The sequence below is a fragment of the Phaethon aethereus genome (assembly GCF_964289735.1).
Source record: "Phaethon aethereus genome assembly, chromosome: 3".
Taxonomy (NCBI): domain Eukaryota; kingdom Metazoa; phylum Chordata; class Aves; order Phaethontiformes; family Phaethontidae; genus Phaethon; species Phaethon aethereus.
Window position 1 is genome coordinate 86,103,786 of NC_138576.1, and position 21,925 is coordinate 86,125,710.

Sequence of the window (21,925 nt, forward strand, 5' to 3'; positions counted from 1 at the left end):
ATGCTGTCCGCTATTGAGTAATTTTTCTTTAGACCTAAATAATGCATAGAGTCATGAAAAGCGAACAAGCTGGGGCTGTGTTTTAACAGCTCCCAAGAACTATACTGATCAGTGGTGCAGAATGAAAAATACTCAGCTGTGGGCCAGTCACAAATATTGTTCTGATGCCTTGTGAACCACACCGCAGCAGAACGCTGAGACTGAGTTATGCTTTTCTACTGGCGTAAGACTTTTTTCTCTTGCTTTTATGGCAGGTGGTAAACACAGATACTTTAACTCCATGATGCTCTGAATTATAGAACTGCTTTACATCATTAAAAAAGACTGATAATTTTTTTTTCTTTCTCTTGAGCTCTCAACAATTTGGACTTGAGAGAGGGAAGGATAACATAATGTGGGTTTTGAAGATCTAAAAAACCTCCCAGTTTTTTTTTCCCCATTTTTTTCAGAAGACGGTGCGATGTGTGATCTATGGTTTGAACTTTCCACTGAGCTGTGATTTACATTATATGTATATATACACACACACACATTACAATGCTGAGAGGACGGTCCAAAAGCTTATTATATCCCAATAATAATTTACAAATAATTGTAAAGAGAGGAAGGGCTTCACATGAGGGTAGGGCTTTGATAACTTTTTTCCATTTTTGCTTTTGAAGAGTCACATTTCCCCTATGGCAGGGCATGGGTGCAACACTAGGAAAGGTTCTGCAGATTTGGTGCCGAACTGATGTAGGCCAGTCAGCTGAGGCTGTCTGCTTCATGACCCAGAGCTACGTGTATCAGTGATGTGCCATTCTTTGTTGGTCCCTAGGTGCTACTGTTGTATGAGGGGATAGAAAATAAAGCCTGATGGCAAGACTGGCACTCTGTTTCTTGCGCTGCCAAATACCTATTCTTTGAGTTTTTTTCTTTGCCTTTCTTTGGTCTGTTTTCAACAAGCAGGTGAATTAGCAGGAGCTGGATAGGTAGCTATGCTGGAAGGGAAGAGGAGAATGGAAGAAGGGAGGATAGAGAAGGATGATCACTCGATACAAAGAAGGTTACAAGACAGTATGATTCTCCAGGATTTACATGAGAAATTTCCATGCCAGCAGTCAAATTCTATATGGAATTTGTCTAGAGACCGGTGTCTAGAGAAGGTATCATCCTGTAGGCAGGGACACTGGCCTGAACTCCTGGACCCTGATTGCCCCTGGGAGAAAAACTCTTTTCTCCATTTATTCTCCAGAGGGTAAGATCTGAAGGCAAGGATTGCTTTCTTTTTTTGTTTTGTACAGCAAACACTTCAGCATGTTCTCAGTGCCCAAGACAAATAATCTTTCTAACTCCTGGGAAACAGAGCCTGAAACTCTTTCTGACAGCTAAAAACTACCTGTGCTGTGTGCAATTTTTGATTCCATAAATCCAAATGTATGAAAAAGTAAATGGTGTCCATTAGTGTATGGCTGCAAGTAGTTGTTTTTCCAGCAGTTACTGACATAATGAAATACTAAGTTTTTCAAAAATTTGATTCAAACTGATTAATCAAATCAGCATTGTCTGCTTGTGTTTACAGTGGATCATTCTGGGAACTTGCCATAGGGTAAGATGTGTGTGGGGGAGTGTTGGTTTTTTTGGGGTAGCTGCTCTGGTTCCTTTCTGTGCTTATGTTTCTATTGCTTCCTTCTAAAAAAATCCAAAAAGACTGTCAGGACTTTGGCAAGACTCTGTAGCTGCACCTCCAAGGCCGTTTTAATTGCCTTTGTGTCATGTTGCCAAAATGAATGTTCATATTTAATGGAAAAGATGGCACTTAATCTTATGTAATCTCATGTTCAGAGGACTCCACTTAGCAGATCTTCACTAAGATCATTGACTTTAATAATTTAAATGAAGAGTTGGTAATAAATTTATGCATACTTACACATTACTTGCCCTATTTTACATACATAATTTAGACACAGGTAGAGGAAGTCTTCATAGGCACAGATCAGACAAGGTTTTCTTCAATGAGTCATTCTTTCCCAGTAAAATGCTTCTCTATGGAAGCAATGTAAATAAGAACATAGTGTGTTTCACTACATTGGTATGTAGTTTTATGTCATACATAATTTATATAACTGTATTATATTTATTATTTATGTAGTTCAGTTTTGACTTTTACTCCTTTTACATCTTGTACAAATCCTGAGCCCAAATGCAGATGTGTAGCCATATCCATCAGAGCTGATAGTGATCCTTGCACTTAATCCCACAAACCAACAGAATTATTTCTTGTCATGGAAAGTGAATAATTTAAAATGAATGTGACACATTCAGGCTAGGAAGGACACTGGGTCAGATCTTCATGGATGTAAAAGAGCAACAGAAATAAGGCTTTATATCAGCTGAAAAGTATGTGCTGTATTAGTAGGGGTAATACCATTTAGCATGTTTGTACTGTCATCTGTAACAGAGGTAGTTTTTTAAAAAGTAAACAAAGTATGTGATATCTTTGAATGTGTCACAGACTAAATAGCGTAATCATAATATATACAATCTAGGAAATCTTATTTTTCTCATTTTTCAGATGTGTCAGCTGTTGTAGCAGATATTTGGAATTTGAGACACATACAGGAGTGGATTATTCTGATCTCTACAGAAATGTTCATTATCAAATCTAGTGTTGACAGAGATACACACTGAGTTTTAGCTTAATGAGGCAATATTTACTACCAAAAAGGAAGCTCTTCCTAGCTACAAAATATACCTTCATAAATGTGAGTTTCTTTTTCAATCACACCCATTTATTTAATATTAAAAAAAAAAGATATTGCTGTAGGGCAGTTCTCTGGGTACATCTACGGATAATAAGTGTTTACAGAAACACATGTGATGGTGGTTCGTGGTGTGGGGTTTTTTTTGGTGTGTGTTGTTTTTTGTTGTAATGGAACAGATGTAGGAATTCAACTTCTGGTATAAAATAGGTGAAGATGACCTGAAAAAGCCCATTAAATCAGTTTTCCTGTAAAACTGTATGTCCCAGCAACTGTTTAGGCCTCTCTTTTTTAAAGATTAACATACAAAAAGAAGCAGATATTATGCTGGAAAATCTCATCTGAGATACAGCTGTGACACTAGCACCATAAACTAAGAAGGTCAGATATATGGTGTACAATTCTATAATTGGTTTGGTGGGTTTTCTGCAGGCTTCTGAAAACCTGCCAGTTTGCTGTGATGTAGCTTCTGAGTCTCACCCTTTTTAGTACTATTCCTGTTAAAAAGGAGATTTGCTATTATTGCGCGATGGCTTTATCTATTTGCATTTTGAACATTCTCACACAATTGCAGAGATGGGTTTTGGTGGTTGTTTTTTCATCCTCGTCTTGGTTTTTTTTTTCCCCCCCATTTAGTAGGAATAATCTTGGTTATACGCGTTCAGGGCTGGAAACAAATTATTTGACTTAACGAAATACACTGACTATACTAAAATGCCATAAGAAAATCTTTGAAAGAGAAAAAAAGTGATACATGGAGCAAAGCCAGAATATTTTCAGCTGGAAATTCTTATTTGTTCATGTCTGCTGAAAATTACAGGTGATGGCTGTTCAGTGCAAACCCAGTCCTGGCAGCTTCGGGCTTGCTGCATTACCCTGGGTAACCGAACACCACAAGGTTACACAGTGGCATGTTCTGCTAAGCCCTCTAGAGCTCTCAGCATTTTAAATATTTTCTCTGATGGGTTTATGGCAGAATGTATTTCATTAGCACATGCAGGATAGTTACAAAGCAATCATTTGAGCTTCAATTAAGCTGATACGTAGCTGCAAATCTGAAAACCTGAAAACAGACGGATTCGTAAATCTGTGTGTTTCAAGCTAAGAACACATGAAAGAGCAAATGCTTATTTTAAGCCCTTTAGACAAACACTGTCTAAAGTAGCAGTGTCAAATTGGCTATGCTGCAGTACTCAACACTTGAAATCATGGTATTCTTACTTTGTAGTCAGTGTTTTTAAAGCACTGTTGGGCTAAATCTGGCTCAGCAGACTCCTGTGAGTAATCCTAGCCCAATGGGCGCTCAGCAATTACGACAAAGAAATGCAGCCTATTAATGAGTAAATCTATGTGTTTCTTTGAGGTAAGTTATAGCAATTATATCTGAAACAAAACAAAATCAATTTGTTGTTGTTGTTGGGTTTTTTTTGTTTGTTTGTTTCTTAAGACTTTTTGAAACTTACCTTTTGGGTGTTGATTTTCAAGATTCTAGGTTCTTCCTCCTGGCTACTTTCCCATGAAAAATGAGGGAAAAGATTTGTGCTTTTTTAACAACAGAGGGAATGCTTTAACCTGGCAACATAACAACAGTATTTGCAACATTAAATTTGAGGATGTGTTAGTTTATAAATAGTCTGGATTGGAAGAGGGAAGTTGGGCAAGTGGAAATAGTTTGGAAGTTGAAGATGTAAGTTTTGTGTCCCTGTGCTTGAAACCCAAATGCAAGTTGTTTTTAGTAACTTTCCTAATGCTGGCAGGGGGGGTTGCCATGTACAAATACAAGCATAACTTCTTCTGGTTTCATAAGCAAAAGAACAAGTTGCTCTGTTTTGCATTGAAAACCAGAGTCCAGATGGTAAAAAAAAGTGATTATGTTCTTAAAGAGTATGCATAAATGCAGAAGGTTAGCATTCAGGCTGCTTTTCCTAAGAATTTAATTATTTTGAGTAATTGCTGAAAGTTTGCTCTTTGTTTGAAAACCTCTAGGTTTAAGTGATGGACACGCAGTTGATATATGAACCATGAACCACACTGACACCTCCAGTCTGTTTTTTCTTACCAAACCAACCTCTCTGTAATAGTTGGAGGACAGAAATGACACCGTGGTTTCCTACAGTATGATCAGGAGCTTCAGATGTCTTTCCTCTCTGTCTTTTTTGGCTTAGCCTTTTCGAATACCGTTTATAAGCCAAAAGGAGTTTTACAGTTCTTTGCGCCTCAGGGCAAGGATCTTGTAAAGCCGTGACTGTGTGCAGGCTTCTTTTGCGCTGCCTTCAATGTGCTGCTTGGGAAGTTGTTTGAGCTGCAAGGGGTTGAATCTAATGTTCTACTTAATTGAGTGCGAGACAGTTTTTCTTTTCGTATAGAAATCGATAATCTTATAATATAGTGAGTCCCTGTGAATAATACTAATGTTTTTTGAGCTTTAACTCCTTAGTGAGAAGTTGTCTCTTCTCTCCCTACCGGACATAAGGAAAGTATTTAGGAGTGGGGAAACTTGTTCCATCTTCAAGGTATTTGTACTCTTTTCTTGACATATATACAAAGATACCATCCACAAAAAGGTTGTCTTTCCATGAGAACTGTGTTTTACATGCTATTAGGAAAAACATAGGCAACCAATGTCACTGGGCTGATTTCAAAAGACTGGTACAGTCTTCCCTTAACAATCCTGTAAACTCTACCTCTAAATCACATCTAAATGTCTTTTAATGGGAACAGGGAGTTAGGAATTGCAGGTTTCCTTGGTGAGTATTGTTGCACAGTACAATGTTTACAGCTGGTGATAAGGCAGTTATCGAGGGAAACGTGAATAAAAATCAGCAACAGCCACCGTTCAAATTGCTTTAGATAATGTAGGATGAATTAGTTTAGATTGTTTAGGATGCTTGAAATGGCCAAGTTGTGTATTGATCATTAAAAGACACAGCAGGGACAAGTTTTTTCTATATGATCGAAAATGCCAAAGCTGTGTGACATTTTGAGTACAGAGGCACAGCACAGGACTTGCATGAGGAGGTTGGGCAGAGGTCCTACAAAGCAAACAAATATTCCTCTCAGTGCAATATGAAGTATGAGTGGACTTGCCCATTATTCAATAAATTGGAAAGTCCAGTAATACAGAATTTCTTTCTCCAGTGTGTATAGATTAATTATTAGGCAATACAAAAAGGTCCATAGAAATGAAGTACAACCACAATGAGGTCTTATTTAAAGAAACAAACATGCCTAGTGTGTAAGAACAAAGCTTAATATGCTTTGAGTACCATATTTGATATGTGATTTGGTCAGTAGTACACTAACTATTAATTTGATCTCTTTTGGCTGATACAGTTACAAGTATGTGTACAGGTTAATGACTATAAAAGTCTCACTTTATAAACTTAAAATGGCAAAATAACTTTTTTCCATTGTGTATGCTTCTAACTTATTTTATTATGGAGGTTAGCTGTATCTATAGTTTCCATTAAAGTTCTTAGTTTCACGTACACATAAATGTCCACATCATTCGTATTAGAATTGTTGTATTTCTATAGAAAATGTGGATTCCTTAGGAGAATTAATTAAGAAAAGTTCTGGTTATTTTGGAAAATTTGCAATAATGTGGACATTTTAAACATGTTTTCTTAGAAAATAAAGCCATACCAAACAAAGGCATTTGAAAGATTGTGTTAAATCCCCAGCAGAGACATGTACCTTAGTAGAGGAGCGGAACGTCTTTGGTTGGTAAGGTGAGAGTTGAGATATTGGTAAAATAAAATTAAAAGCATCTAGAAAATTAATATGTGGTTGTGCATAATAGGTATCTGCAAAGGTTTTGATACTGTAGTTAACATCCTATGTGATGTCGAAGTGTGAAATTTTGAAAAGGAAAAATCCGAATATGGTCAAGGAGGAAACTCCAGGTTGGTGAATGATCTAAATGAATACGATAGTCACACATGGGGGAGATACCTGTAAACTTCTGTAAACTTTCTGTTATACTCCCCCCTTGCCAGGTCCTTGACGCTGTCTTTACTGTCTCTGAATTTGTAAGCCTCTTGCTTTATTACCTCTTGCATAATTCTCTTCTGAGGTAGGCAGGTTGTTTGCTGGGAAATGCACGTGGGTATTTCTGTCTAGACAGTACTTTGTGCCGGCTTTTTGTGCCGGTGTGTTACTGAATGGAAAGCAGGGAGTCCTTTAAAGCAGCAGTCATTTGCTTAACAGCTTAGTAACAGTATTTTGGCACCTTAAACCAGAAAAGGACAAAATGTGAATCTTTAAGAAGCTGAACAAATAATCAGTCATTAGTCATCCAAGCTTTTTGATTTTGTAGTTAATAACGGCGCGTAGTAAAATCAGTGCTTATATTTTTACGTCATCCAGTGTATGCTCAAATGGAGCGCCATGCATAGTAAAGCAGGGACTTTGTGCATTTACACATTTACAGATGAACCACAATCTCTGAGTATATATGGTGAGATTTTTTAAAATACGTATTTATGCTTGAAAGTATTATTGTGCTTTTTATAAATAGTGGAACTCTGACAGTATATTTCCCTAAATACATGAAGAATTTCCCGGCAGATAGTCCTTACTCTTAAGGATCCTCAGGTCTTTCTGTCCCTGACCCAAATATCTGCTGGAGTTTCTCTAAGGATACAAGAATTTCATAATTAAAGATAAAAGTAACAACTTTCAATATATCATTCTAATTGATTTGCTTTACATTAGAGGTGAATGTGTATACCTTTTAAGGTAAATGTATAATTTTTTATATATTTATTATTGTAAATGAAGTAGATCACAACAGTCTGGGGTGCAAAATAATCTGGGGAACGTTACAGCCAGCCTCAATCAGAGTGGACATACTACCTTTAAAAGACGTGTATCAGGAGGGACAAAAGGAATTAAAGAACTGAGGCACGGTATGCTATCCATCTTCCTAAGCTGGCTGTATAATTTATTAATTTATTAATTTTTTGCCAACCAGTAGGGGCTGGCTCACCTAAATTCAAATGAAGCAAATCTAATGCTGGTGGGACAGACTGAAAATTCTGTGGGTGGTTGCATTTGATTTATTTTGAATAATTTTTTAAAATCAAATTAAGCACATGAATGAGTATTGACTCAACACAGAAGGTATGCATTATTCATTTTATAGAAGCTGATTTGTTTTACATACGTGTAAAGAAAATATTGACTGTTAATGTTCAATTTAGTACGTTAAGTGCCTAAGAGCATTGCTGCATCTTTCCACAAAGGATTATGATACCTGTGTATGCTTTGCTACTTCTAAACTATGTTGCCCAGGAGAGAGCTTATGATGCATGTCCTTTTTTTCCTTCAAGGACGTCAGAGGTGACTCAGAGAATAAGTTCCCAGTCCCCCATTCCAGCAATATTTGATAGGCACCAGTTTTCCTAGTTACACAGGTTGACTATTGATTTCAGCACCTTAAAATGGAAAGTGTAATAGTTGAAAACTTACAAACAATAAAATTCTTAGAAGTTAAAATTTGGTGTTCTTTGTTACGTTTTATGAGATAAATAAGCATGTTTTGCTTCTCTTGGACATATTGTTTCATGTTCACTGCAAAGTGAATGAATTGCTCGCTAGAGTTGGTTTTGGGTATTCTGGAAGGTTGGTATTTGTATTTAGTTACATTTCATTTTTACGTGTTATAATTCCACTGTGAAGATTTCAGCTATCGGATAGATTTAAGAACAAAAGAATCTCTGCAAATGTCCTACTGGTTATTGTGCAGAGGTAAGATTTCTACTGAGACAGGTCAGGACATGTCAGTTATTACAGCCATGACAAGATCTATAAAACAATCAGTTATTACAGTTATGTAATAATTATTACTTAATTATTACAATTAAGTAATAATTATTAATTATAATTATTACAGCCACAAAAGATGTGCACATTTGCCCTACGTGTTCGATCCTGAAAGATGACAGGGTTCCTACTTTGAAATGCGATTTTTGTAATGTGCATGTTTTTTAATAAATCTGGTCAGATTTTCCTGTTGGGTGTCTGCTATGCTTTTCAGAAAGGGGCAAGATAGTATGTTATATAGATCATCTTTCTGATGCTGCAAGAATCGGAGGGTAGCTGCTTCCTTCCACGTTCTAAAGCAGTAGTAGCCTCCCAACTCATAATATCCTAGATTTTTCTGTTACTGTTGCAGAAGATACAAATACAACATAATCTCTAAGAATAAAAGGGAGCTGTAAAGTTTTGAATAATACATATAAGATTAACATAATAAGGTAGAATGTTCTGTTAATTTGGGTGTGTGCCTAGAACCTCTGTAGCACTGTTGATCCACTGAGATTTTAAAATTTTATTAATTAGTATGGAATTTTCCCAATTACCTTAACACCCCCCCCCCCCCACTTTTACACTGCATTAGAATGACGTGCTATTAGCTAACATTCATCTAAGCTTCTGGCTACAGCAGCATATGTTGTAATGCCCGTTGAGTTGATTGACCTGGTTTATCCATCGAGGCTGAAATAGAGGTGTATGGCTCCTTACTCAATGTCACTTTTTTCTATTGCTAACAGTTTTAAATTTTCAGAGAACAGATAAAAAAAAGAAACAGCTCTCAGTAATGTAGATATGTTGGACTTAGAAAGGAGAGCAGAGGAAGAGATGGAGGATAAGAGGAAAAAACCTCTTTACTTATCCTTTTTAGAGATGGAATGTATGTGGCCCTAAATCCATAAAGTAAATAGCGTACTTGGAATTACAACTTCCAAGCAGTTAAGACAGTCTGCTCTGTTAATAATAGCCTCATGATCCTTGACAGCTCTCAAGATCGAAGTTGTTTCTAAAGAGCAAAAGCTGGAAAATTGTAACATAAAACTTTAACCTTGTTTGCAAGCATAAAAGAAAAGAATATAATTGTACTTATGTGACAACAGCCTAAGTAGAAATAGATTTCTTATGGATTTTTAAAGGAGATAGTGAGAGGGGAAAAGCCCAAGAAGCAGTTTCCTTCTGAATGTTGTTGTACCTTCAGTTCGTACAGCTTAAGTTTTTCTTTGCCAACGAACTGTTCCCCTGTGATCAGCAGATGACATTCACTATCTGGAAGTAAAAGTAGGGAAGGATTTTGGTCTTCACTGTTGTGCTAACTCATATGGGGATTAAAAACTGGTAAGTCCTCATGATAAGACGTAAACTACTGTTGGTGAGTGTTTATCTTTGATAAATCAACAGAAAGCATGCTCAGAGTATCATGGGTTTTTTTTTTTTTCAGTGCTGGGTTTGTCAAATCTAACACTTCATTTATGACAGAATTCTGCACTCAGAAATGTGGATAAAATATGTATATGTGACCAAAAGAAGAGAATCTTTTTAAAAAATTAAAACAATCAGTTGTTAAGGTCAGATTAACAAGATGTTAAAATACAGATGATCAGCATGTAGTGGCATAGGCAACCAACATGATTCAAAAGAACCATTGACTTAGAGCTGTCTTGTGTTCTAGGCTTTGAAAAAAAATTAATCGCAGTGTATTTGGGTCTGACCTCAGTTCTATTCACTAGCTGTTTTTCCCTGCGTTGGTCTCCTTTTGCCTTGCTTTTTTATTCCAGACCTTATTCTGGTTTCTTCCTCCTGGTATTCCTGTGAGCTTTATCCCCTGAAGCAGCTGTCCTGTTAACAAGGAGTCTCTAGAGCTTTCAGTTACTAACAAGAAACTTTTCACTGTGTGAAAAATGGCATTTTTCAGGGAAGTAGAATTTGATTGCATCTTCAAAGCTTATCCTAGAAGAAGAGAAAAGCATACGTGAGAAAAGGCCACTCCCTTGTCAAATCACTCTTCCAAAAACATGAGCACATTACAATTTTTAGATATAGTAGCAGAAAAAGTTCTGACTGTTGAAAACTTCTCTGTGTTTGATGGAAAGAACTATTTTGGATGGAGTATCCTATAAATGCCTTGTGCAGAAAGTGATCGTTTCAGGCTGAAATAGTCATAAGCAACTGAAAGGAAGTTTTTTTTGTAGGAGTTGGCCAGGCAACCTTCACGGTCTGCTCGTGATAAACATGCAGGAACTTGACACTGTTATTGAAAGGTCCTGTCTTCTAGAACAGAAAACATAAGACTCATAATTCATTCTCTGTCTTTTCTGTTTTGGGATTTGGTGAATATGATTCATCCTATTTGGCTGACGGGACCTGTCGTCAGAGCCATGTATTTCTGTACTGGGTCCATCTTTTTGATGACAAGCTTGAAAACATAGAAAGCTATGCTTTCTATATAGAGTCCTAGAAATGATGTTTTTACTTGGTAACACAGTGTTTCGTCACTGTCACTAGACAGAATCTCATTTAAGTAGAAAGGACTGCCAAAAAGACTGAGATGTATAAATTGAAATGTAGCTTGAAACTAGATGATGGGTTCAGTTTCTTTCAGGCTACTCCCACAAACAGCAGTACAGATGTTTTTCTTAAATCCTTTACTAAAATTAATTTCCTGAATCCTCCTACTTGGATTCTCAAAGTTAGGCATCTAATAAATGTGATGATAGTTTTAAAAACTTATGAACACCCATATCTCATTTTTTGACAATTATACAAACTGTGGGTGCTTTGTAAGTCAGGCTGCTTTAGGTGGTTTTTTTAAGCACGATGTGTGAATATTTAGTATACAGTTAGAGATTAAATACCTGCAAGTCCATTTCATTGGGAATTTGGTTAGAAGAAAAATAAAAATAAACATAAGCCTAGGAAGACAACTAGGAAGCTTGCAAATAACCAGGAAGAGAAATAAAGCTGAGGTAAAGCTGCTTATTCCTAGAGACAGAATTGTGTTTGCTGATACAATTTATTATTATTCAGTATTGTACTAATATTTATGAGAGGCAGAAGTTCAGTTTACATTCACAGGGTTATATGCATCATGATGTATAAGCAGGTTATACCTTATTGTGGCTTGTTAGCGTTGTGTGATCATCAAAGTAATGTTGGAGTTTTGTGTCTCAGCCTCTTGCTTTCATTGTCATTGCACTGGACTATGGTATGTTTGTTAATAATAATTCACTAAAAACTGAAATAGTGCATAACGAATACATCCAGGATCCACAATTCAACTGTGGGTTGGACTAGAGTTAGAGATATTTTTAAGTAGCACTTCAAAAGCTTTGCTCAAAACACCTTTTTAATAAAGGTTATGATTATGTAATTTGCAAATCTGCCTCCTACAGAGTAAAGCATAATTTACTATGCAAATATTACTACAGAAGATTAGTGTACACAATAAATATAGTTTAAAATGGAAGGAGGAATAAAGAATTGTCAAATTTTTGAAATAATCCAGCGATTACTTCAGTAATAAATATGCTTTAAAAATTGCAGATGAGAATCACATTATTTTAATTTGTCTGATTTTGCTGACGGTGCTATTACAAACAATGTGGTCTGCATCAAAAGCAGCATGACCAGGAGGCTGAGGGGAGGTGATTCTCCCCTTCCATTCTGCCCTCGTGAGACCTCACCTGGACTACTGTGTTCAGCTCTGAGGCCCCCAACATAAGAATAACATGGACCTGTTGGACCGGGTCCAGAGGAGGGCCACAAAAATGATCAGAGGGATGGAACACCTCTCCTGTGAGGACAGGCTGGGAGTCTTGGGGTTGTTCAGCCTGGAGAAGAGAAGGCTTCAGGGAGACCTTACTGCAGCCTTCCAGTACCTGAAGGGGGCCTACAAGCAAGGTGGAGAGGGTCTTTTTCCAAGGGCATGTAGTGATAGGACAAGGCGTGATGGCTTTAAACTGAAAAAAGGTAGATTTAGATTAGATATAAGGAAGAAATTTTTCACTAGGAGAGTGGTGAGGCACTAGAACAGTGGCCCAGAGAAGCTGTGGATGCCCCCTCCCTGGAAGTGTTCAAGGCCAGGCTGGATGGGGCTTTGAGCGACCTGGTCTAGTGGAAGGTGTCCCTGCCCATGGCAGGGGGGTTGGAACTAGGTGATCTTTAAGGTCTCTTCCAACCCAAGCCATTCTGTGATTCTATGAAAAAGTTAATAGTAATTTATTATTTTTCTCCTAGCAGTAATGAATCTCCTTTTGAAACTTAAGATACTATTTGTAGTTTATTTGTGTAATAACCTATTTTTTAATCAAGGTACTTGCATATTATGTTGTAATTATGACTGGCCAGATTGTCTAGACAAATAATTGACAAGACAAATCTTGTAAATGAAAACTAACAGAGAAAATCAGTGATGTTTTAAGCTATGAGAAATACTGGAGTTGCTACTTCTTAAGTCACCAGGTATATTTTATATTTAAAAACCATTAAAATATAATTGATTTTGCAAATGTGTCAAAAGTAATTTGAAAATAAATTGTTTTGAATACTCTAATTTTTTATCAGAATTTTCCACTGATGTTTTGGATTGAAGATAAGTGATACAGATTCCCTGGACTGTCCAAGGACCTTATTACATATTCGGTCACAAACGAAAACAAAAAATAAAACCCTTTTGGAATATGAACTATTTTTCTATGCCTTCATTTAGAAAGTTACTGCAGAAAGATGAATACAATAAAATTGGTGCTAAAGAAGGTTGAGGATTACCAAGATGGTTATTTATGTCTGTTGAGACATCTGCTTTCAAGCACTGATCAGTTTTGGTGGGTATAAACTGTGGTTTGCTCTCAAATTAAGGATTTGTTATTACCATTAAACCATTGAACATTTCCAGCTAGTTACAGTTTTTTTGGTGTTTATTAAAAGTGCATTGGTGGGTGGTTGTTAGACGTGTAGCAAAATATTTTCTTTAAATTTCCTTATTATTTAGTAGTGTATTTGTAGTCTAGCAATGCAGCCACTAAAATACCTGCCTGTGCATTTGACCTGTCCTCAAAAAAGCCTGATATGGCAAACTGATTGGTACAGATTCTCATTTTAGCCCCTAGAAAATGCAGTGACTTTCCAGGCTGGGCACTAAAAACTACTAATTTGTATGGAGACATCTTTCAGTAGCGAGAGTTAGGCTGCCATATAACACAGAATACCTTTATTTTTCATATTCCTTCCTCCATCTGTATGTGAGGTAATATGAGAGATAAGGTAGATATCAGAGAGCTGGCAGAGATTGAAGTGAGGGGAAATGCACTGTGAATGAATGTTTAGTGTATGTAAATGAAGATTTAAAATTACCTGCAATTCTTATTTTTGGAAGGGGCTGTTTGGAATGGGAACCTTCAATGTGTATCTGTATGCCAGCCTGAAGCCTTGGCTTCTAATTCTAGAGCTTTAAAAGTATCAGCATTAAAATGGACTGTATCGGGGTGAGCAGAGCTGTGATGATCTGAGCTAAATACCTTGGCAGTTCTGCACCTGTCCCATGTATGTCCATGCCATGGTTGTAGTCCACTGTGTGCGGCCATGCCTGTGTCCTCTTCAGCAGAGGAGATCTGGGTGAGAAAGTGCCCAGGGAGGAAGAGTTCGATTCACACACTCACCATCAAGCCTCAGTAGATGCGTCTTCCTTCAGCTCTTCGGGGAAACACATCGCTCCGAGGGGCACCGAGTATCTAGGCGTTCGTGCCACAGAGATGAGGAGGGATAACATGCTTTCCCCTTTGTCTCAAGAAAAAGAAACAGGTTCTAACATTTTGCTAGACTGTAAGAAGAAGGTGCCTCGTTCATGTAATTGAAGCAGGACGATCTCATACGGTTCTCCTTTATTACCCTCTGGCTGCCCAAAGCGTGCCTTGCTTGCTATGAGAGTGGCTGAAAAATGTTCATTGGGACTTCATTCCTCAGTTTTAATGGGAAGGGAAGAAAATGCTCATGGCGCTCTTGATCGCGAAGGAGAATGGAATTGATCGAAGGAGGAGTGTCCTAGTTATGTTGGCTTGATCACTGTGTGAAATGAAGGATTTTCTGTATTTTGTAGTGTGTAACCTGTAGGGTAGATTTTGTAGTTAAAAATTTGGATACGTCACAAAATTGTATGAGACGCACACATTCGGCCAGCAAAGCTGAATTTTAAAGCAATCTTGCTTTAAATAACAGTAGTAACACTAGGAACGTCATTACAGAGACTTTGTTTCTTTGTATATGTTTTCTATATCTGTTTGGCTATAAGCAAATGTAGGTTTGGCACATTTCTGAGCACAGTGTTAAGGACCATGTTTTTCTGTTTTGTGCAGGCTCTTCTTTGTCAGTCAGTCTTCACTGGGGAGAACTGAGAGTGAGCTGGACTGTCAGGCAATTCATTTCTCTGAGGCTTTCTAGAATGGAAAATTACACTCGTGTTTACACCACCTTGCAGCCCGCGATCTTTGAGTGCTTGCTTTCCTGCTTTGTAAAATTGCTTAGGATAGGACTTACGTTACAAGGATGTTTTTGAAGAGAATCTAATTAGTTGTCTGTTGGCCTAATGCTAGCATGAAAAGGATTGTTGTAGTGTCTGAGTAACTACAAAAGAAAAATGGTAACGAGAACACTGACAAATAAGTAGAAGCCTGATTGTAAAAGAGTTGGCTTAAAAATTTTTCATGCCTAAGTATCATTGCATAAATAAGTCAAAATCCCATGCAAAAGAGGGCACTATTTATTTAATGCTTTTTCGTCTGGCTAAAATTTTAATTTAAAATACAATTTTACATTAATTTTCTTGAAATATAAATAGTGGAAGGTAATGAAAGATCTATTAGCCAATAACAGATTTTAATTACTGTAAAGTTAAGAATTTAATAAGCAATCAGAAGTTAAGCAATTTAATAAGCTATTAAGAGTGTAAGGTATTCTCAGTAAACTAACTTTTTCAAAAGAGGGAATGAAGTGGTTTTGCAGCTACCTTTTTCAATTTAATGTTTGAGGCATTGGAAGAGACCTCTTCAAACTCTACATAGTTTCAATAAATGTGTAGTTTTACAGCAGCAAAAGCATTTGTAAATATATTTGTAAAAATATATATTTGTAAAAATAATCTTTCCAATAGTCAGTAAAAGTACTCCTAAACTAAAATACACAACTAACATGAAAAGGGAGAGATGCAAGAAAAGGTGTATAGGAGTTGCATATACTGTTAACAGAAGAAAAGATCCCCACATAAAGTCTAATTTTACTTTGTAACTGTGTGGCTGGCTTTCAGGATATAGTAGATATTTCAGACTCGGGGAAAGTGAGGGAAAATAGAAGCATTGGAAAGTGCTATTCAGCAAGTCCGTCACTAATGTCATCTCATGTTTTTCTTTCACCTAGAATGTTCCACCTGATTTGTCCATCTGCACCTTTGTGCTGGAGCAGTCTCTGTCAGTACGGGCCCTCCAGGAAATGCTGGCTAACACAGAAGAAAAGGCAGAAGGGGTAAGTTATTAAATATTCACTTTTTTTCATCCTGCAAAATACAACAATTTTTTTCCCACCGCACCAGAGATTTCATGACTGGCACAAGCTTACAATATCATGAATTCCTTATGTTTAATTTTTTTCCCTTGCTATAGGAATGGTCTGATTTTTGAGAAATTTTAAACACTTGCAGCTTTCACTGAAGCTTGCCAGAGTTGTAAATTCCCAACAATTGAACTGCACTGCAGGTCAGCATAGAGCTACAAGAATGTTTTCATTTGAGATCTCATGATATGAAATATAAAGCTTGATCACTTCTTCAGAACAGCTAAGCTTTCTGAGGATTTCTGACTGTATCAAGTGACACTGTGAAGTAGTCTTAAAATGACTTATATGTGTGCTGTTTTTCCCCTGGAATTATTTCATTATTTTAATTCGTATTTCATAATTTTATTATGAAATTGATCTGTGTGGCCTGAACTAAAATGTCCTATAACTCACCTTTAGAGCTGGAAATAGGATGTTATTGAGTCTTGGTGGACAAGAAATACGGAAACTGACAGAATTTTTCAGTCTGGAAGAGGAAGCATATGGGAATAAAGTTAATTGTTTGACTAGCAAATAGGTATTTACAAATAAATCATAGTAGTGTACTTAATGTTCTCTACTTTGTAATTAATTTGATTTGTTATGATGTAGTTGAGTGTTCCATATACACCGTGTAGGGTTAATTTGAATGCCATGCTCCAGCTCAAAACCTATAAACCATCAGTGAGTGTAGGCCCAGGAGTTATACAGATAAAAGAGGAGTAGGGGTTAACCATAAGTCAAGAAAGCTGGCAGGAAAGAAGCATGAATCTGATGCTTCTGGGAATACCTTGAGAAAGCAAACTTTAAATTAACATAGAATAGTCAGTCCCATACAATGCCAGGCACTGAGACTGAAAATGGTGTTTGGGAAATGAAGTCCAGGAGCAGTCCCATGGGTGAGCCAAAGTGTGTGCTGTCAGTGAGAATTTGTTCCAAGGACTAACTTCAACAGCAAGAGAATGAAAAGCACGTCCAAGAGAAGAGGTGGTACTAGAGTAAGCAGATCCATGCTTCTAAATGGGGACCCCTCTTCCTTTAGTTTGGAAATACTGGAACCAAGAGCAAGCAATCTACAGGAAAAAAAAATAATCTAAAAGAACAGGCACATACATGCATAATGTCAAAAATCACAGTCCAAACCCAAGGATGCGCAGTGATAACTGTGTACAGCATATATGTGAAGTAGAGCAACAGTTTTCTTGCTGTTTATTCCCACCAGATGTGGTTAGGAGCCGGAACTAAAGAAAGTGTAGGGGAGTGTGTGGTAACGTAGTGCTATAGGGCAGAATAGAGTGAATGAAAAAACATTCAATTTTCCAATACAAAGTATTGAAATTTTTTTAAAAAAATCTTTAATTGGCAAATTTTCTGTTGGGCTGTCTTAACAGTTGGCCCAAGACTCTGCTAAAGTGAATATTTACTCTTAATACAGAGATCATACCTAGACAACAAGGAATAAAGAACCGATTCTCTGCAGAATGGTTAGAAAATGTGAGCTTGAGGATTCTGCTGGGAACAGGGCAGGCTGAAGAGAGCTTTGTAGAGGTCTCAGGTGGAACATTTGCGCTGGTTCTGGACTATTTTCTGCACTAGATGTGAGCAGAGAAAGAAAAAGACTTTTGTAAGGCACAGTGACTGATGGCACCTACATATTCCAAGCTGGCAGAACCATGTTTGATGGTAATCTGGTGTTTCCTGGAAACAATTATTGATATTTTCCGTGCATAACCATGAAGGTCAGAGTTCTGGGCGTTCATATCCGTGCCTAAAGAAAAGTGATGGCAGTTGTACTGATGTACAGTGCTCTGTACTCTCGGGTCTTCTGAGATGTGCAGAGGAAAGATAAAGCAAAGTCTCTGAGTGTGGTCATTATGTGGTTTTTACCTGTTTACAGAGTAGTTTACTGTGCTGTCAACACCTATTAAATCCCAACATTAGCAGAAGATACAGAGCTACAGCTACGCCAACCCAGATAGCTGGTGTTCGCTGAATAATGAATATATTTCTACTGCAAATTTTGCCTTCTGTGCAAATGCATTAGGAATTTGCCTGTGTGTCTCTTGCATACTGATATATTGATATTAGAAGAGAATAATCATGAGAATAGTAGCTTGTAAATAAACAAGGACATATAGTTGTCTGTGTCATTACTAGTAAGTCTTTGGAAGCCAAAAGTAATGATAATACTAAAATGACTGAGTATGTACTTGCTGATAAATTAACAGAACTGACATTTGGTATCTCTAGGTAGTTTCTATGAAAAATATATGAAGTTTTCCTTTGCATTTATAAGTATTTATCATAGGGTAGGTACTTATGTAGGCAGCTTCATGTTTGTTTGAAGTAACTTAGAACATGTGAGTTTTGCATTTAATGACTGATGTGATTACTTTACGTTTTATGAGAAGAGATGATTTTGTGCATACATCTAGAGCACTGTATCTTCCTGGAGCAGCATAAATTTTTTATTTAGAATAATAGTGTTCTCTTTCATCTAGGAGAAGAAAGTATACAATTTCTCGAGACTGTTAGTATAGACTGGATTCAATATCACTTCAGTTTTCTAACTGAAAGAAACCTGCAAAGGGAGGACTTTTCAGTCCTCAATTACTTTTCATTACATTAGAAATCATTAGGGCTGCTGTGCTTAAAAGTGGTCTCCTTGTGCTTCTTTGCTTTCTGTGGTGTGAAATCTCTTGAATGCTGTGTTTATATAATCAGTATTCTTATTATATAACAGGTAAGTCAGCAGTAATGAAATGGTTGAGTAATATGAACAAAATCTCATGCTGACTTGAGTCAGAACAATAAAGAGCTTTCCCTGTGCTTAGGAAAGAATAAGTATATATGTGCACTAACTGGATTTGATTTTAATTCTCAATCAGAATGTATTAAATGTGCAAGACCTACCTCTGCAATAAATACCTACATTTTTAGTGCAAGAATCCCCAAATGAGAATTTCCATACTTGATGAGATTTAGTGATCCATGTATCTGAGTATACCTACTTCTCTCTCCTGAATCAGCTGAACACTAATATCAAAGGCAACAGTGGAAAATGAGTGAAATTTCATAAGAAAGAATGTGTGTAATGCTCTGTTTCTTCTAGCCCTAGGCACTAAGAGATTACTTTGTGCTCTGAGGTTTTATCATTTCCCTGTAAATACTGTGCTTAGCTCTGTCAGTTTATTAAAACATTGAAATTCATAGCTTGATTATATGATTTTGGTTTAAAAAAATAAAACCACAGCCTGTTTTGTTTGCTCAGGCAGAATTATTTACACTTTCCATTTTAAACAGGTAAATTTTTGATTTTGGTGGAGACCTGAGTGCTGTAAGCTTGTGCTACTTTTATTGTTAGTTCACTCACAGAAAAGAACTAGAACAAGGGAAGGAAAAAGGGAGGAATCCTGTGGAAAGAGAATAATAAATAATCATGTAAATGGAGACTATCATTACAGGTGTGCCCAGTGATTGGGAGCTGGTCTCTTAGACAAGCAGAATTATAGCTGCACTGTCCTAGATGGGCCTGCAGCCTAGGTATTATTTTGTAATTATTTTGACTTGGTTTTTGAGTGCAACTTTTTGTTCTTAGAAAAGCAGATGAAATATGAAAATAGAAATCCTTAGGTTTGCATACAGCATTTAAGACCAGAAAAAGCCTTCAGATCATCTATTCTTAGCCTGGTTGCTACATTTTTCCAGTGAGCCCTCTTAGGAGCCCAGTGCCTTGTGTTTCACTAGACTTTATCGGACTGAATGATCCTGAGACAGCAAATCCACAGCTTTCCAGGATAATTTAGGAACGGTTACCACAAGATATTGTAACTGTGTTTTGCTTCTGATTCTTTTTACTCTGATTACTGGGTTTTTTTTTTTGTGGGTACTGAGATGCCATAGTGAAATCAGTTCCTAGAAGTTTTCCCTAATTTTCTTGGGAGAGGAAGCCTGGCTATCTATCCATTATTACTCTTCTATTGAGTAGCTTCTGAGCTTTCTGGACAATATAAACAGTATTAGAAACAGAGGTAGATAGTTAGGATCTTCCAGATGTGATGGATATTACATAGGAGAAAGAAGCCTAATTTTATGTCCCTGTAAGAGGAAAGGAATGCAAAGTTGGCTGTTTTACTTTACCATCAACTGCTCTTGTGCTGGTGTACCTTCTGCACTGCTGTCTTTTGCTCAGAAGAGGTGCCACAGGTACATGGGAAGGAAGTTGCCAGGTTTCAGGTGTGAGGAAGGGATTTCTAATTATTTGGCTTCTTTCAGTTTTGAGTTTTAAACATCTTTTCCATAAAAGTTAGACAACAGAGCCGTACGTAGTATGCATTACCAGTCTCACCTTTTATGACAAGGAAAATGATCTCCCTATGTCCTACTTGGACAATCCTGCCTGTGTATCCAGTGATTGCCTTAATTCTTATTTTCAATATGTTGTGTCTTGTTGATACTGATGATTTGTAAAAGATCTTACAATGACTCTTAACATCTGGATCCAGCATGCAGATTTCAGCCGTGATACATAGCAGGCAAAGTAGGTGATGACGCTGGTTATTACTAGTTTCCTGGCCAAAATCAGAGCCAGCATGCATAGTCTTGAGCAAGCTTACATACTTTAAGTCTGTACTGATGACATACAAGTGAATTTTCCAGATTCTACAAAATTCTCCACCACGTTGCTTTTCTATTCTGTGACAGTTCTAGAGCTGCCAAAAAAAAAAAGGTATCTAGACATATTTGACATTGAAAAACATCAGGTATTTTCTTAGCTTCTGTGGCCTTAGCAAATGATTTGGACTTTTGCCTGAAAGTTGTGTTTTTTTTTTTTTTTAAATCACCCTCAAGTAAACAAGCTGCATTAAAAAAAAGCTATTAAAAATTTGCCAAGAGGGTATGCAAATTGAAATGAAGTGTACGGTAACCTTCATAAAGACTATTGCTACTAACTCTTATTTGAAATATATTTCAAAGGGTTTTTTTAAATATGCTTCAATACAAATTATTTTTTTGAAAGGGGGAATTTGAGGATTTGAAACCCTGCTACTGTCTGTACTTATATAAGAAGTGGCTAGTTGGAGCTTTCATTCTATTCTATTTACTACTTCAAAGAGATCAAGAAAAATTTTGAGTACAGTGACTAGGTACAGGAAATTAAATTAGCTGGCATTTAAAGGATGTTTTACCGTAACTGAATAAACACAAAGTCATGTATCTTTTATATCAGCTAGAACAAAAACCTGCTTTTCTTTTGAAAGCAATAAGAGCTTGTGATTCCTTGAGTTACACTTGCTTTGCTTGGGTTTTCTGAAATATATCCAGCAGTCTCATGATATAAGTACTTTACTGCTCTTTTTTGTTCAGGTATATATAGAAGAGCATGAGCCTCCTATATGGGGTGGTTTTGTGGTTTGGGATTCCACTCCCCTTCCCTCCTCTGTGCCTCCGCCCCCGCCCTTTATCAGCAAAGTGGGTGGAAAGTAAAATTCCTCTGCTAATGGCTAGGCTTCATGCTACATGAATTGCTCACTAGTAAAATCAGCTGCATTTGAGTGTAATGGGCTTCTATTAGAATTGTGTTTTAATAACTCTTGCAGGACAGATGCACCAAACTCACTTATCCTGTATGGAACCAGATGGATTTCTCTCGGTTGCTTCTGTGGCCTTTCACATCAAATGTCAGCTTTTTGATTGCTTACTAGAAAAAATGTAATACTGGAACAAGTAAGGTTTTCTTTGTGTGTCATCTGCAGCAAGAAAGGGAAGGTATATGTAGTTAAAATGTC

At 36.9% G+C, this 21,925-nt stretch overlaps 1 protein-coding gene across 1 annotated transcript in view; it reads left to right on the top strand.

Moving 5' to 3' along the window:
- The window catches only part of RYR2 (ryanodine receptor 2), a gene marked incomplete at both ends in the record, with an annotated part of 428,112 nt that overhangs the window by 111,781 nt on the left and 294,406 nt on the right, over positions 1 to 21,925 (top strand). The window contains one exon of the mRNA XM_081998040.1: positions 15,963 to 16,067. Coding sequence (XP_081854166.1) covers positions 15,963 to 16,067 — 105 coding nt within the window. The remainder of the gene's footprint in view (positions 1 to 15,962; positions 16,068 to 21,925) is intronic.